Source organism: Mobula hypostoma, chromosome 1 (genome assembly GCF_963921235.1).
Source record: "Mobula hypostoma chromosome 1, sMobHyp1.1, whole genome shotgun sequence".
NCBI lineage: Eukaryota > Metazoa > Chordata > Chondrichthyes > Myliobatiformes > Myliobatidae > Mobula > Mobula hypostoma.
In genome coordinates, this window is record NC_086097.1 from 93,036,121 (window position 1) to 93,053,746 (window position 17,626).

The 17,626-nt window shown below is 43.3% G+C and overlaps 1 protein-coding gene across 4 annotated transcripts in view; it reads left to right on the forward strand.

The window, feature by feature from the left end:
• Positions 1 to 17,626, forward strand: part of bahd1 (bromo adjacent homology domain containing 1) — an 81,047-nt gene that overhangs the window by 23,154 nt on the left and 40,267 nt on the right. For all 4 annotated transcript variants that reach the window (XM_063052723.1, XM_063052729.1, XM_063052715.1 and 1 more), the window contains 2 exons: positions 8,515 to 10,079; positions 17,156 to 17,547. In XM_063052723.1, the coding sequence (XP_062908793.1) occupies positions 8,528 to 10,079; positions 17,156 to 17,547 (1,944 nt within the window). In that variant the 5' untranslated portion in view covers positions 8,515 to 8,527. The remainder of the gene's footprint in view (positions 1 to 8,514; positions 10,080 to 17,155; positions 17,548 to 17,626) is intronic.

Here is a 17,626-nt window from a genome sequence, read left to right on the forward strand (position 1 = left end):
CCCCAATAGTCTTTTATACTTGAAGTTGTTTAATTTTTTTTTAGTACACTTTGATTCAACAAATTTTCAGTACCATACTGCATTAAAGTTATTCTTATTGATGTGAACTATATTGCAGGGAGTGACCATTCCAGAATTATTTCACCAGCTGTAAGATATTTGGGGGCATCCTGAAGTTTTAAAAGGCTTCTCAATGCTTTAGTGTCTAGAATTTTTTGTCAGAATCAGAATCAATCAGATTTATTATCACCAGCATGTGATGTGAAATTTGTTAACTTAGCAGCAACAGTTCAATGCAATACATAATCCTAGCAGAGAAAATAAATAATAAATAAGTAAATCAATTATGCATATTGAATAGATTTTTTTTTAAATGTGCAAAAGCAGAAATGCTGTATATTTTTGTAAAAAAAAAGTGAGGTTGTGTCCAATGATTCAATGTCCATTTAGGAATCAGATGGCAGAGGGGAAGAAGCTGTTCCTGAATCGCTGAGTGTGTACCTTCAGGCTTCTGAACCTCCTACCTGATGGTAACAGTGAGAAATGGGCATGCCCTGGGTGCTGGAGGTCCTTAATGGATGCTGCCTTTCTGAGGCACCGCTCCCTACAGATGTCCTGGGTACTTTGTTGGCTAGTACCTAAGATGGAGCTGTTTGCTATGAACGCCCTTTAGTCACTTGCACAGCAATTCCTGAAGTTAAGTGCGTAGGACAGAGTTAAAGGTGCCTTGAAGTAGGGATGAACAGTGTGTCAAGTTGAAACCTTTATTGGTTACATCCTAAAATAGTTTATTAAACCGGAATACCAGGGTGCAAATGAATCCATTTCATGGTTCCTGTAACTTGAAATCTTTTGAAATTTCTCCATTTCTTGCATGTTTTTCGTCACTTCATTATCAGCAGGCCTCTGGCTGCATAGGCATTGAATTCTGAATTATCTTAAACCTCTGTGTGTATCTGTCTCTCTCTCCCCCCCCTCTCTCCCCTCTCTCTCCCCCCTCTCTCTCCCCCCCTCTCTCTCCCCCCTCTCTCTCCCCCCCTCTCCCCCCTCCTCCCCCCCCCCTCCTCTCCCCCCTCTCTCTCCCCCCTCTCTCTCCCCCTCTCCTCTCCCCCCTCTCTCCCCCTCTCTCTCCCCCCTCTCCCCCCCCCCTCTCCCCCTCTCTCCTCCCCCTCCCTCTCCTCCTCCCTCCCTCCCTCCCTCTCCCCCCCTCCCCTCCCCCTCCCTCCTCTCCTCTCCCCCCTCCCTCTCTCCCCCTCCCTCCCTCCCCCCCCCCCCCTCTCCCCCCTCCCCTCTCCTCCTCCCCCCCTCCCCCCCTCTCTCTCCCCCCTCCCCTCCTCCCTCCCTCCCCCTCTCTCCCCTCCCTCTCTCCCCCCTCTCTCCCCCCCTCCCTCTCTCTCCCCCCTCTCTCCCTCCCCCCTCCCTCCCTCCCTCCCCCCCCCCCTCTCCCTCCCCCCTCTCTCCCCCCTCCCTCCCTCCCCCCCTCTCTCCCCCCCTCCCCCTCTCCCCCCCCCTCCTCCCCCTCCCTCTCCTCTCTCCCCCCCCCCTCTCTCTCTCCCTCTCTCTCCCCCCCCCCCCCCCCCCCCCTCTCTCTCCCCCCCTCTCCCCCCCCATTTCTCTCCATAAAACTTGCCAAAACCTGACCAAAGTTTACATTGCTAACCAAATCTTCCTTTAGCTTGGTGTCTTATTTTAGTTGCTAAATCCATTGACAAACTCTTTTACAAATTTAAAAGACTTGTAATATGGTTCCAGTATCTAAATAAAAGGTTAATTTTCTTCTGTGAGAAAAGAAACAGTTGAAGATGCTTCATTGGAATTGAAAAGTAGACTAGACCTTGTAAAGCAGCAGGGAGGGGAAGGAGGTCTCTGAGAGGGTGAAACCTAGTTAGTGAGTGAGCAGGTAGTGACAGCATAGACCAAAGAACATAGAATGTGGAAGTTGCAAAATGCAGAGTAGGAGGGTATGCCTGGCAGGTCAGGCTAGGACTGTCGGGTGCACCCAGAAAGAGAGAAAGTTGGGGGGAGGGGGGGAGAGACACCTGTGTTAGTATATAACTAATGCAGAAAAACCAAGTTATCTAAAGTTGTAGAATTCCACTGTTGAGCCAGATGATTATAATGTGCCTAGACTGAAGATTCCTTCATTTTCAAGTAAGCTTGACCAGAATGACATCTTCACAACGTGCAGTGTGCTCCAGAAAACTAATGAAATACAAATATTTATACTAGAAGTATTGACACTTGTCTAATTTTTTTTTAAATTTGTTTGGCAGAGAGCTTTTTATTTTAATCATTGTTGTAGTCTGCTTGGCAGCACTTGCTGCAGGCATTTCAATCAGTAAAGAACATGTAAAAATGGGCTGCTCTGATGAATTTTGAAAAGTGAGTAGCACTCTTGTCTCTGTTGAAAGTTTATGGGTGTTCATTGCACTTGAGCTGGAGTTAAAGTGTACATTCAGAGCAGATTAAAGCTGTGCTGTTCGAGAAGCCATGTTTCTGAGGAGATGTCAAACTAAACATTTCATCATCTTTCCACACTCTCAAAAGATTTCACAGCACAATTCAAAGGGACCAGGACAAATACTCAGTGTCCTATTTAATATTTCTCACAGCACAATATATGCAATTGCTTGTGTGCAAATAAGCACATTCTTTTCATTTAAACAATTTCTTCATTGACTGTAATTTATATAGGGATATGAGGCAACTGCTGAGATTTGTGTTGGATCCACCAGCTCTACCTCAAAACGTAGAGGATATGCTTCATGTGCAGTCAGACGGGTATTTTATAGGATGGTGATTCCTTCCACTGTTTACAGTGGTGTTCCATGTGCTTCCAATTCCCAGGAGTCAGTACAGCGTTGTACTTTCAAGGACATTTTGAAAACATTCTTGAATCTTTTTCTGTGTTCATTGAGTAATCTTTCCATGACACATTTGAATAGAATAGAATAGACTAGACTGCTTCAGGAGTGTGGTGTTCACTGTCCACCTGAATGACATAGCCTACTCAACAGACTGGGGGAAGACAATGATGTTGATCACCTCTGCCTCAGATGGTTTGTTTAAGTTTGTAGAGGCAGGTTTTATTTATTGAGATACAGCATGGAATAGGCCCTTCCGGCCCTTGGTGCTGCACCACTCAGCAACCCCCAATTTAACCCTAACCTAATCGAGGAACAATTTATAACAACCATTTAACCTATCAACTGGTACATCTTTGGATGCTGGGAGGAAACCCACGCATGACAGGGAAAATGTACAAACTCCTTACAGACAGCAGTGGGGTTGGTGGAATTCTTCCAGCACTTTGGGATCCCTTCTGTGGTTAGTCCAACATCTGGATGTATTGAGAGCAAGGTCATTGCTGCCTGATAGAGAAGTTTAATATGAGGTTTGAGTCCTATATCTTGGAATATGCTTGATCAGCCAAAGACTATATTGACATACAGAAAGGTGACAGTGGGTTTCATCCACGGATGTCTTACCTGAAAAATGATGGATATGGGAAGTGCACCATGGTTTTTCAGGGTCTCACCGTGAACTTGAAGGTGGCATTGTACATTGGTAGTGGTGTAGATTGGTTGTGGATCTTTGATTTTTGAGTGTAACGGCTGTTTTCCTTTTTATGTTCAATGAATGAGTCAAAGATAACTTGGAGCACCCAAATGTGGGCATCATTTGCTGCTGTTGCTACCTAGTGTGGGGTAACTATGGTTCTAGAATGGAGACAACATGGGTTCAACATCTTATTTGTTTTGCTCTATTGGAAATCTTGTTGAGGTGTAACATTGCAGAAAGAAAGATTGAATAAGGCTGTAGGTTTGCATGTCTGCACCAAGATGATCTCTGTGGATCCGATTGGTTATGTTCATGGATTCAATGTTGTCATTAAGTAAATGAATGAATTTCTGCAAGCAGCAGAACTTGAGGGTACTCTGCAGTCCTTCTGGGTTGACAAAGTTAAAGATTTGGTTAATGTCAAAATAGGCATGTTACATCTCCTGGAGTTGTTGAGAGGTGAAAATCCTGTCTACTGTGTGTCTATAGGATAAAATCCACACTGTAATTCCAGTAGTTGTGCTCTGGCCACTGGGCAGAGCTTTAACATCTTTGCTGGTAAAGAATACACTTATAACTGGAGTGTCAGCTTCACAAGGTCAACTCTCTGGAGCCAATTCTAAATAAAAGTATGAAAGTTACAGAGAAATATTATTCACTCTTGAATGAATGGTTGTATGTTCCATATTTTCCCCAATAAATGCATGTAAAAAGACTCAGTATTACTTAGGCAGATATTGAATCCTGAACCAATATTGTTTTTCAAAAGAAACTACTCCAGGGACTATTTTACTAACCTTGTTGTTGCAGTTGGAGAGTACCAATGTTTCTTGGAGTCACTTTCATGCTCCAAAGTACCCTCAGAAAATTTTTCATTATGTACAACTATGCACTAATCAAAACAAGATCTGTTGTCTTGCTGTGGTTTGAATGTGTCCCTACATAATTTGTTCTAAACTACCTCCAATTTCAAATGAAGCTTAGAGACATGCGAGACTGCTGATGCTGGAATCCGAAGCATTAAAAAGAGGGTCAGGCAGCGCTGTGTGTTTCTCTACACATGCTGGTTAGATCTCAGCTGAAGCATTCTGTCTAATTTTGGGTACCTTACTGCTGGAAGAATGTCAATACCTTTGAAAAGATGCGGGGGAAACGTAACTGATTAATAAGTGAGTTGTTATCTGGCAAAACTTTTTTAAAAATAAAAAGAAGCAATGATTGTTCTCTCAAGTTTAACTGCTTGATGTTGAAGAATGAGGGATTTTAAGATGGCTCATGGAAAATAAATGTTTATTCTGGCTTAAAATGCGAGTAAGTATAGAGTAATGATCATTGGCAAAACAAATTGTGGGTGGTTAAAAGGTGTAGTTTCATAAAGCAAGCTGTTGTGATCTGGGAAACACTGCCTGAAAAAATGTGATGGAAATGGGTTAAATAGCAATTTTCAAAAGGATTTGCATTTGATTCTAAAATAACTGGGAGTCAAGGCCAGGAATTGGATAGCAAAGAGGAGTGAATGGTCTTCTAAACTGCTCAGTTTTATAATTCAGGAGTGCAGTGTTTGGTAGAAAATCAGTGCTAACATAAGTTGTGTAAGGTAGCTCAGAAATAAATCACAGGCATGTGGTTTTGGAAGCTTTTTTTTTGAAGCGTTGACCATATGGTTGTCATCATTGTTAATTCTCTGTCTTGTTACAAACTCATGGAGAGCATTTAAAGTGTTATCTATGTATAAACGTACAGGCACTTGCACTCATGCACATACACAGACGTGCATAAGACATGTAATATGCAGTTTCTGGATAGTATTTATAGTTACCTATCCCTTTTGGATGAGATGGGGAATGGGGACAGGCTAGGAGGAGAGACCACTGTTCAGTGATAGCAGCTCACTGTGGCCGTACTTTGTGGGATCAGTAGTGTAGTGGTTAGGTTTCTGAATCAGTGATTTGGGGGAATAGATTAATAATAAAGAAAATTCAAGGCACATAATGAAAGGTATTGGATTACTGTGCCCTAGAGTCTGTTACCTGCCTGCTTGCCTAGGTTCTAATAAATAACTGTTTTGATCAATTTTGAATACTTTTCTGTAAAATAACCCCCCCCCCACCAACACCCTTCTGCGTGCAAAGTGTGTCTGAATATCCACGGAGAAACATTGCTCTGACTTGTGTTATTTGTCTTGTTTCTGGGCTCTCCCCACCCCCTCCCCCATGAGGGAATTGCAGTTTCTCTCCATCCATTTTACTAAATCCCTTAATCATATAAAAACACTAAATTAGGTCACGCCTAACAAGTTTCATGTTGTTTTTCATGTTGTTTGGGAAGCAGTTACGTAAACTGCTCAACTAAAGAATATGCCATAAATTAGATGTGTTCCCTAGTTATTCTCACCATCAGTTAAGGGGATTTGCTGCTAGTTTACAGTATTGATACAGCTTACTTCCTCTTTGTAAGGAATATTTAAAACTTTGCACTTTATAAAAACGGTCCATTTATTTTTTTTCCCTCTTAATGGTTTCAGTGAGTTGGTGATCTGTAATGATGTCTACCCAGCATCCATTTGAAGCCCCAGCCCCAGGCAAACACCTATTACATCAGATATCACCAATTCTGTGGGGACTGTTAGCAATCAGTTCAGCTCATGATTTGAAGTAAATTCTGTGTGTCTGCTGCTTGCCTTCACTCTGATTGTTGTTCAGAGGTGTGTGGTCTGTTTTCAATGAGTAAGTCTGCTTTACGAAACCTTCTCAGTTATTAATCTGTTGGATTGTATTTTTCTTTCTCCTTTATCTTCTCTTTCTACCTCCTTGATTGCTCCTTGTCTGTGCCCCACTATTATATCCCTCTCAAAGTGCTTAAGGTGGCTTATTTGAAGTTATTGCCAATATTGAGTGAGACATGAAATCTCTTGTGCAATACACAAAAAGCTGGAGGAACTCAGCAAGTCAGGCAGCATCTGTGGTGGGGAGTAAGCAGTAAGCATTTTGGGCTGAGACTTCCATCAGGACTGAAAAGGAATAAGGCAGAAGCCAGAATAAGGATGTAGGAGGAATGAAAGAAGTACAAGCTAGCAGGTGATAGGTGAGAAAAAGTGGGTGTGTTGGGAGGGAGAATGAAGTAAGAAGCTGGGAGGGGATAGGCAGAAGAAGTAAAGGACTGAAGAAGAAGGAATCTGATAGGAAAAGAGAGCAGACCATGGAAGGAGGAGAAGGAGGAGGGAAACCTGAGGGAAGTAATGGGCAAGTGAGCAGAAGAGAAGGGGTGAAGAGGGTAACCAGAATGGGGAATGGTAAAAGAGAGAAGGAAGGACAGAATAGAAATTACCAGAAGCTGGAGAAATTAATGTTTATGCCATCAGGTTGGAAGATGAAATATAAGGTGTTGTTCCTCAAATCTGAGTTTGGCCTTAGTCTGGCAGTAAAGGAGACTGACAACTGTATCAAAATGGAATGTGAAGTCAATTTGAAATGGGAATCCTCCAGGAGATCCCATTTTTGCAGTTGAATGAGTGAAACTGTGTGATGAAGTCATCCCCCTATCTGCCTCGGGTCTTAATCAATGTTGAGGAGGCTGTTCTGGGAGCACCGGATACAGTAGGTGACCCTGACAGCCTCGCAGGTGAAATGTCACCGCACTTGGAAGGACTGTTTGGGACCCTGAATGGTGGTGAGGGAGGTTGTATAGGGCAGGTATAGCATTTGTCACAATTGTAGGGATCGGTGGAGGGAGATCAGTGGACAAAGGAGTCACATAAAGAGCAATCACTATGGGATCTGAGATGTCTTGTGTCTGTTTTTAAGCTTCATTTTTCAGTTTGTACAACAATATTAATTAAGTTGGTTATCAATAAGTTTGGTACTGTAGTTCCAGAGATGGTGCGTTGTATTCCTACCATGGCTTCAGTTCTTTAAGGAAGTTCAAAGGGCTGCCATTAGTAAATGTGTACATATCTTAGAATTTTTTGTAAAATCCTGTCTGCACAAAAGAAGCATTCTGATGTGGCCTCACAAGGATCGTGGCTTTGCTGACTCTTAACTGTCAGTAAGTGGCCAAGGAAACCATTCAGTCATATGAAGCTGTCAAGATATGTAAACTGGGATGGGCGATAAATAACAGGCAATCTCAATAATGCTCATGCGACAGGATTGAATTATAACACTGGTGAAAGTAATTAACTTTGAAGTTAGAGATCTGGGAGGAACATAGAAATATTTCAATTAAGTACCAATTTGTTACTGTTCTACACTCCCAGTTTCGAGTGGCATATGTTCCTGAAATCAGGTGAGAGCTTATTTTATAGTGACCTACTCCAAACAGCTTTGTGAAGCTTTGGCTTAAAGATCCATGGCCCTCTCTAACCCTCTGAGCCTCTGAGCCTTGCACATTTTGACAACCAAGGGTGAACATAGTTCTTCAGGCAAGTCTGCAAAGCACATGTGACTTGTCTCATCTTCTCAATTCAAGCCAAAATCACTTTGCAGGAAATCCAGATAATTTTGGAGCCGAGCTTCACTTCAGCACAGATTCATATATGCCATTTGCTGCTGTTTTAGGAAGAATAGTGAGTGTGATGTGAAGTAGTTGTCCTGAATTGCTGGTTTATGGGAGTAACTTGCACTCTTGTAATTTTTAATGTACCCTATTTTTATATTGCACATTCCCCCAGCCTAAAGTAATGTCTCTGGGCACCTTTTAAACAGAGGTTCCAGTAGTCCATTGCCTTTCAGCAGCCCCTCAACCAAGTCAAGGCACTTTCCACTTAGCAGAAGCGGAGTTTATTTATTTAAGTAGACTAGAGCACTGTGCAGCCTTGATGAGGGGTGCGAATTGCTGTCTGGTAGGATTGACTTAAAACTGTTAAGATTCTTTCTGGTGCTGATACAGGAGTGTGGTGTCTCAGTGTGTTGGTTTGTTTTTGACATACTGAAATCTCTGTTCTGCATTTCACAGGTCTAATTATGAAATGTCCTGCCTCTTGATGTCGTATGACATGAACTGCACTGATTGTAACGTGAGCAGCTTAAGCAGCACAGCCATGGGAAAGATGATGCTGGGGCACAATGGAGTCCGAAGCAGCAGAGAGTATAAAGATAGGGCTGCTGATGGTGAGAGCAAACAGGAGTACCTTCCTAAGTACCGCAAAACGTATCCGCTCCGGAAACGTATTCATTGTCAGTCAGGCGATATCTCTTCCCTGGAAATTGCCAAGGATCTGGAAGGGATGTCGGTTGACGGAGCGAGTCCTACGCAGGCCATCACAGAGCACTGGGATTACCAAGGCAGCCGGGACAGACTACGAGCAGAAGGGCCTAAGGAAGAGAGAACTGAGGACACTGGAAAGGAGAATGACAGGACAGCAGCTGTGGTGCCACGTGCTGCTGAACCACGCCCTCGAAGGCTGGCCAGCCTGAATGCAGAGGCGGTCAACAACTTGTTGCTGGAACGCGAGGACTTCCCATCATCCAGCCGTCGATGCCGGAGGAGCACCAGCTGTAGCACGGAGTATATAGAGGGCAAGGCTGGGCATCCAGCCAAACGGCGGATGGGAAGCCTGGGCAGCTCGTCAGATGGCGAGGTCTTCGCCAAGGCGGAGAACGGCACTGCTCTGCCCAGTGGCAGCTGCCCAAATGTATCAGCTGAATCGCCAGCCAAAAAGCGCATGGCCAGCCTCAATGCTGCTGCATTTCTCAAGTTGAGCAATGCCAAGGACAACTCTGCCACCCGCCGCAGCCGGGCTGATGGGGAGGGCAAGCCCGGAAGGAGGGTGCCCTGCTCACATGCACTGGCTGGGCAGCAGTGCACGCAAGCCAAGAGGAAGGACCCACGGGGCAGCGTCGCTGCTGGACCATCACCAGTTGCCAGCGCTGGGGACTGCGAAGGGCCGCCAGGGACGGAATCTGCCTTCTCGGGCAGGTTGTCCAGTACTGCAGACCTTCCCTGCCAATATGCAGACAAGGCCAAGCAATATTTACGTCGATTCTCAATGTTCATGGGAGATCAAGCCATGGTTCAGCCTAAGTGTCAGGCTATGGAGGGGAGCATGCCTTCAAGTGCTGACTTTACACAGCCGTTCCAGTCGCACTCAAAATTGACTCTGCTGGATAATTTTGTGTCTGCTTCAGACCACTATGACCTGCTGCCTCCTGATGTCTGTCTTGCTTCCTCCGTGGATGAGCTCTACTTACAGTATGATAGAAATGACCTGTTGCCCATTGGATGCAACTCTCCACGCAGCTGCTCCATGTGTTCAGCCAGTTTCTCCTGTTGTACCTTACCTGATGATGAAGGGACCCTACTCGTGTCACAGAGCACTGTACCCTCAGGTATCCCTTTCTCATGTGCTCCATGCAGGGACTCCCTTTGCTTTGTGGGAGATACGGCCTCTGTACAGTGCGTGGGTGTCACTGGCTACGATCTTTGCCGAGTGCTTCATCCATCACTGAGTACGGACATAGTCGGGAGGACTTTAAACTCAAGCCAAACAAACTCTCTCCACAAACTGGGACAGAAAACAGGTAAGAAATCACCATTAGTAGAGCTTGTAAGATATCATCATGGACTGAGATGGTAGGTTTCCATTGGATGAATCTGAAATCGTTGAAAGGAAGTTTCAATTTTTCTCTGAATTTTGCTGTCTTGGTGCAGTAACTTTGAGGTATAAATGTTAAAGTTAGTCAGTTAACGAATCCAGGAATATTTGCATTTCTCGGAGAGCGATTTGATTGTGGTACATAAAGGAGTTGAGACGTTATGTAGGTGGCTTGAAGGACTTGTGTAGTAATCATGTTAAGGAGAGAAATAATATTCGCTATAAGGTAACAAGCTGGGAGGAAGCTTTTGTGGAGCAGGAGTGCTAGCGTTGATTTTGGTGTGAATGGCCAGTCCCTTTGAGTTTTGACTTAACCTCTCACATGTGACCCATTTCTCTGATGCAGTTTGGTCTTGCATCCAGCCAAGATGAAGACTGACTTCTCTACACCATCTTTGGCCACAGCCTCTCACTATATGCAATTTAACAATGTTGAACTGGATTTTATTCACTCATTGGAACTACACTTGGTTACCATTTCAATGATGGCTGAACTTGCAATTCTAGCCCTTATGTTCAAGACTTTCATGACATTCCCCTTTACTGCCTTCTTAATCCTTGAAATAATTCTGCTTCCTAGACTCGTAACTTTGGATTTCTCTCTTTTAAAAAAAAAACTCTGTTCTTTTTATGTCCTCCCATAAAACTGACAAACTTCTTTTGACCTCTGTTGCTGTTGTACGGGTTAGCCTGACCATAACAGCTGTAAAATGTCATGATTTTTTCTTATAATAAGGGTGGTACGGTAGTGTGGTTAACACAATGCTTTATGGTACCAGTGACCCCAGTTCATTTTCCACTGCTGTCCATGAGGAATTTGTATATTCTCCCAGTGACCGTGTGGATTTCCTCCGGGTGCTCCAGTTTCCTACTAAAGATGTACCGATTGGTAGGTTATTTGGTCATTGTAAATTGTCTTGTGATTTGGCTAGGGTGTCTAAAGCTTTTGCACAGTACTATATTTTCAACGTGGAGTGGACAGCAAATTTGTAAATCTGGTGGGAGCAAAGGATATTGGGAATGGCGAGTCTGTGGGAAGGGTGTGGGAAGGGTATGGGGAGTGGCAGCGAAGGTTTGTCAGGGACGGGGGTGAGTCTGGCGTGGGTGCAGATACACCCAGCCCTCAGACGCAAAATCATTTGATTCCAAACAATTGGTTTATAGATCATTACTGAATGTCTTTCTGGTGCTTCCCGCTCCTTCTCCTCTCCATTTTCCTTTTTCCAACCATGATTCTTTTCGCCCTGCCTCCCTTCTGCTCTCAGTCCACAGTAGAGACATGTATCAGAATCGGGTTTATCATCACTCACATTTGTGTTTGGGGCAACAGTTCAGTGCAATACATAAAATTACTCTAGTACTGTGCAAAAGTCTTGGGCACATATTTATAGCTAGGGTGCCTAAGACTTTTACACAGTACTGTATATGATGCTTTTGCATTATTGCGTCACATAACATTTAGACCACCTCTGGTATAACAGGTATGGCCTTGAGACCATGAGGAGAAACCAGTGCAGGAGATTCTCTGGCTCTGACTGGATAGTTGCAATGGAGTCAGGCAGGTGTAGTTTTTCCAGTGTGGATGTTGCTGGGGATGCATAGTTGTTCATGTCATTGAAAAGAAAAAGGTAGCGTTATATGTCATATGTACATCAAAACAGTGAAATGCATCATTTGCATCATATCAAATCAGTGAGGATTGTGCTGGGGGATGTCTGCGAGTGTTGCCATGTTTCCAACCCTAGCCTGAACTTTGGAAACTGAAACACCTGGAAGAAACCCACATGGTCATGGGAAAAACATACAAACTCCTTACAGTCACAGGAGCCAAACCCCAACTGGTGATCACTGGTGCTGCAAAGGGTTTCCACTATCCACTATGCTATTGTGAAGCCCCATTCAATCCTACAAGCACATCTATATCATCCAACTGTACTGTTAATTACCTACATTGGTTTCATTGCTTTCACCTTCTCAGACACCAGATCCAATCCTATAATCTGTGTCTCTCCAGTCTCTGCAACCCTCTGTTTTTGCCAAGAAACATCCACGTGGTTTATAGTTGATCATGTCACAGGTTTTCTTGAAATCTATACTTTACCAAGCATTTAATGATAACACAAGAGATTGCAGATGCTGTAAATCTAGAGCACCTTGGCCAAGGGCCTGAAGAACGGCGAGAAGGAAACATTTAGTTGCCAGGGTATCACTGTGGTCTGCTTTGATATTGATCTGAGGCAGGTGCCTAACTGAACAGATTCATCTAAGGAGTTTTAGGAAAGATAAATTTGGGAATTTTTGTTGAAGAGGAAAGAGATGTTGGGGATAGATTGGTTGAATGTCAAGACAGGTGTAAAGCATTCTTCTTTGGAAATAGTGGTGATAACAGATGATTTTAAGAAAGAGGCATTGTACTTGGGAAGCTAGTGTGGGTGGTGCGTTTGGGGGAACAGAACAGAAAATTAGGTGACCAGCATTTCATTGGGAATAGAGATGTATGCAGTTGGTATAGTAGATGAGCCCAGCTTGACAAGAAAGAGCAGAGACAGGATACAGTTAGACAAAGATGCAATGTTTCACCTACCCAGGGCAAAGACTTTGAAATTTGTCTCATTAATTTTGAGGAAGGGCTGGAAGTCTAAGATGCAGATAGTCACATTGTACCAATGTCTACATGCTCCCTGATCTTACGAAGGAAAGAAGAAAAAGTTTTAAGCTGATGGTTTGCTGTTGGAGGGGGAAGGGTGGGGAGTCAGGGCATATCTTGGCAAACCAAGAGGATTTTGGTACTGTACTGCAAGGAGATGTGATGAAGTATATATAGTCTACCATTTCTGTTCAGTTCTGCATTATTTAGTCTGAAGCGAGTAGAGGTGAGAAAGATGTTGGAGATGGGCCAAAAAATGAGAGAGTAATGAGCATCAAAAATGGTAGTGATGTAGTTGAGAGTTCTCTAATTGCAAATGGGGAGCCAAAGGCTGAATCTTGCTGCACAAACTAAAGTAATTTGGCCTGTGATGGTTCTTTTGAAAGAGCTGTCCACTATTCTCAACTGTTTTTCTTCATGGTTTTTAAGTTTTGCAGATTTTGATTCAAATTTTTAAATTTATTCAGATAATTTAATTGCTGAATACTGAACTAGTCCTTGTAAAAAAAAAGGTAGGTTAATGTCAATCACAATCTATCAGTAGGGTGGCGATTACTCACCAACTGTTCAAGTGCATTAATATACTATCTGTAGCAGTTCTGGCCTGATTTATTTAGAGATACAATGTGAAATAGGCCTTCCCGGCCCATGAAGCTGTACTGCCCAGCAACCCACCAATTTAACCTTAATCTTATCATAGGACAATTTACAATGACCAATCAGATCCCACCAATTAGTGAATGTGTTACTATTATCTATTTGGGAATACCTTTTGGCTATGGTAATATTGTTAATTTGCTGGGAGAGAACTCTTGACTCTTTCATGGGATTGGGAATGGGTGATGTGAAACTTCTTAGAATGGCACTGGTTTATGGCAGGAACTGGAAGACATTCCTTATCCATTGGCCAATTGCAAATTTAATGCTTGGAGAAGTAATGATCTGAACCAATCTGTTTATGTGCCATTTACTGGATTGTCTACCAAACTTCCAAAATCTGATTTGAACAAATTTTGGAGGATCTGCCTTGGGTGTAGCAGCTATAGCACACTGTCAGTAGCACTGTTGTATCTGAGCCCAAATGCAAAGGATCCAAGTTCTGCTTCAGGTATTTCAGGATGTTTTAAGTATGCTGGCACTCCTATTGTTGCCTATGGATTCATTGCTGTCTGGGAAATAGCAGCTGGAAGGCTGAGGCATTAAATCAAAGCATTGGTACCAAAAGAGCAAATTCAATTAAATGGCACTATTTCAAAGAAGAGTGAGGAACTCAGATCCTGACCCATATTTTATCTTTGAAGTTAGATACCTATAACATAAACTGATTAGTTTTCAGTGGAGACAGTGTATTTTTAGAGCAGTCACCTCATGATGCTCTCTGGGACATCCTGAGGCAGTGGAAGGGAATGTACAGACTGTCTTCCCAAATCTTTGGTGGTGTCTCAGGGATCCTAGGAGCCAAGCAGACGACTATTGTCCACATTGTTGATTCCTTTGTACTAGGACAAGCTCAACTGTTCAGTGAGTTTGCTTCTGGGCTCAGATGATAGTTCGGGGGGAGAAAAAAGTTCATTCCAGTTTCTTCAATATTCTTGTGATGCATGGCACTAAATACATCATTAAATTCCTTCTATGTATTTCAACCTTGGAAACAGTGTCAGAGGCGACTTGCTGCTGCTGTGCGCTCTGTTTGAAACAAAAGAAAGAAGGTGCTGTAGGTTTTATGTCGCACTAGATCAGGTTTTATCGCACGAGATTGGATATTTTGTGACAGTAAGTGGAACAACTGGAGCTCGTATTGGAACCAGTGATACAAGCAGAGAGGAAACATAGTTAGCACAATGCTTTATAGTACAGGTGACCCGAATTCAATTCCTGCTGCTGCCTGTAAGAAGTTTTTACATTCTACCCCGTGATCGTGTGTGTTTCCTCCCACAGTCCAAAGACAGACTGGTTGGTAAGTGTAAATCGTCCCATGATAAGTCCAGGGTTAAATCGAAGGATTGCTGGGCAGTGTGGTTTGAAGGGCTGGAAGGGCCTTTTCCATGCTGTATCTCAATAAATCAAAAACATTGAACACCCCACACCACACAGTCTGGCCTCTAAGATTATTCCCTGTATCATTGCTAGTGAAGCTGGATAGATGACCAGAGAGGTGGTACAGGAGGGAGGTGATCAGATTCCTGGCCATTAGGGCTCGTGCTGTGGCAGGACAAATAGTAACAGAATAAGAAGTTCCTGTGTCGAAAGAGGAAGTATTAAGTTTATTTTAAAAGCTGCAAGCCCTTCACAAGAGCCACGGATTTAGAGAAGGAAATCCAGAACTTGGAGCTGAAGGTACAAACTAACTGTGAAAGAAATGAGGGCAGAAGCAGAGATTCTGATTTGCAGTGTTTAATGTCACTGCCAAAGAAGAAATTGATAGCAAGCTAGGGAAGCCCTGTCACATACACACCAAAAATCCAGTGCTTTGAATCTGGATATTCAAACTTATTAAACATGGTTTAATAATAGAAAATTATCATTCCACTTGTCCTTTTTTGAAATGTTTTGCCATATGTCACTGTTCTGCACCAGTTTTAATCACCATAGGTTCTGCATGTATCAGTCATTTTGTTGTCTGCACCTAACTACTGTTATGAACTTCTGAAGTCTGGTTGGTCCTGAAAGTAATGTTAAACTGCAAGTTTGGAAGAAGTTAGCTTATTAGGATTTGTAATAATCCTCTGGTCTTTTGGCCTGCATGGAACTGAATCTCTCACCTACGGCTTGGCGCATAAATGGATTTTAATTGCATCATCACTGCATGACCATATTGAATGACCTGAGAGCTGCCCACTGCTGTGAGAGGGCACTAATTTGGAAAGTGCTCTCATAGCTACTCCTTAATTTTATTCCACTGTCTAGCCTTGTGGAAGGAAAAAAAACAATGAGAAGTCGCAAAAGTCCCCTTTTAACTTAATGATGTGGATAGAGTTGACATATAACAATGTCATGGTAATTCAAAGGGCATTTCACAGCATTACAACAGGCTTTAAAATTACTAATTACATCAGTTGTCTTCTCTGTAAATGATAAGTTTAATGTATTTTGGAAAGACATCTGACACATATATACATGCTGTGCAAAAGTCTTGGGGGCATATATAATCTAGGGTGCATAAGACTTCAGCACAGTACTGTATTTGTCCATGTGGAGCTGAGAGTCAGTTTGTGAATGTAGTGGGATCAGAGGATGTTGGAAATGGTGAGGGTGGAACGCCCTGGGATGTGTGTGGGACAGGTGGCAGAGAAAGAGTGCCAGGTGTGGGGATTGGCACAGGTGCAGACACACCCAACCCTGAGACATCCGGCAAGGTCATTTGATTCCAAACAATTGATTTATTGATCATTACAGAATGTACCTCTGGTGCTTCCCAGTCGCTCCTCTCTGCCTTCCTCTTTTCCCAACCATGATTCCCCTCTCCCTGTTCCTCTGCCCCCCCCACCCTCCCACCACCACTCTGTCAGCAGTAGAGAGCTATATCAGAATCAGGTTTATCATCACTCACACAGGTCATGAAATTTACTTTATTTTTGCGGTAGCAGTACAGTTCAATACATAAAATTACAGTACTGTATAAAGTCCTGGGTACCCTAGCTATATAAGTTTAGCTATACCCTAGCTATATAGACTTTTACGCAGTACTATATACAAGTTCAAAGTAAATTTATTATCAAAGTATGTAGATTAACAAACACCACTGTGTGGAAGAAGGCAAACTGCAAATGAAAGATACCGAGAACGTGAATCGTAGAAAGAATCCTTGAAAGTGAATCTGTAGATTGTGGAATCAGCTCAGAATAGTGGTGAATAAAGTTACCCACACTAGCTCAGGGGCCTGATGGTTGTAGGGTAATAACTGTTCCTGAACCTGGTGGTATGGGGCATAAGGCTTCTGTACCTCCTGCTCGATGGTCGTACAGAGAAGAGGGCGTGGCCTAGATGCTGGGGGTCTTTGATGGATCTTGCTTTATTGTGAGGTGCCTCATGAGGTTCAAATGCAGCTTCGTAATTGAGCAAAAATAGAGCTGCTAGACAAACTCAGCAGATCAGGCGGCACTTTTAAAGGGAAATAGACATTGGCTGTCCAGTAGCTTGTTTACTCCACATTTCAACAATCTTCTTTGTCGCCAGTCTTTCTACCTTATCTGTGCCACTCAATTATATAGTATTATAATGGGTGTGGGTATACCACATCTTCAGCTGGAAGTCTTTTAACAGAATAAGAATTCATCACCATCAGTTTACTGTCATTTATTTTTATGTTGAAATGTATCTGTTAGTGTTTAATCCTTTTCTCTTTTGCTTTATAGACAAGTATAAGTCCTTGGAGCCACACTGTGTAACCACCCCAGTCACAGGTCATCCGGTGTCACCAGCAAATCCTCTCTCAGGCTGCCCTGTGCCTACAGCTCCTTCTGCTGCTGAGCCTGTCCCCCAAATCCAGCGCCCTGGTTTGGACACACCAGCAACCACTAGGCCCCACACCTTATCTATGCTGAAGCTGACCCGAGAGTGTCCACAGAGTTCCAAACCTTCCAACAGCTCCAAGCCCAGCCTCCGTAATGCAGTTTATCAGCCTGCCCAGCAGAATAAAGCTGGCACAGGCCATACAGAGAGTAGGCAGCAGAGAATCAGCAGGAGACGAGCCACGAATGGCTGGCTGCCTGTAGGGGAGCCCTACGAGAAACCAGTTTATGTCGTGGTGAGTAGATTTTGAAGATGCTATTCTTAAAGATGAGATAATTTGCTCTTTGTGAAGCCAAAACAACGGAGGCTACAAG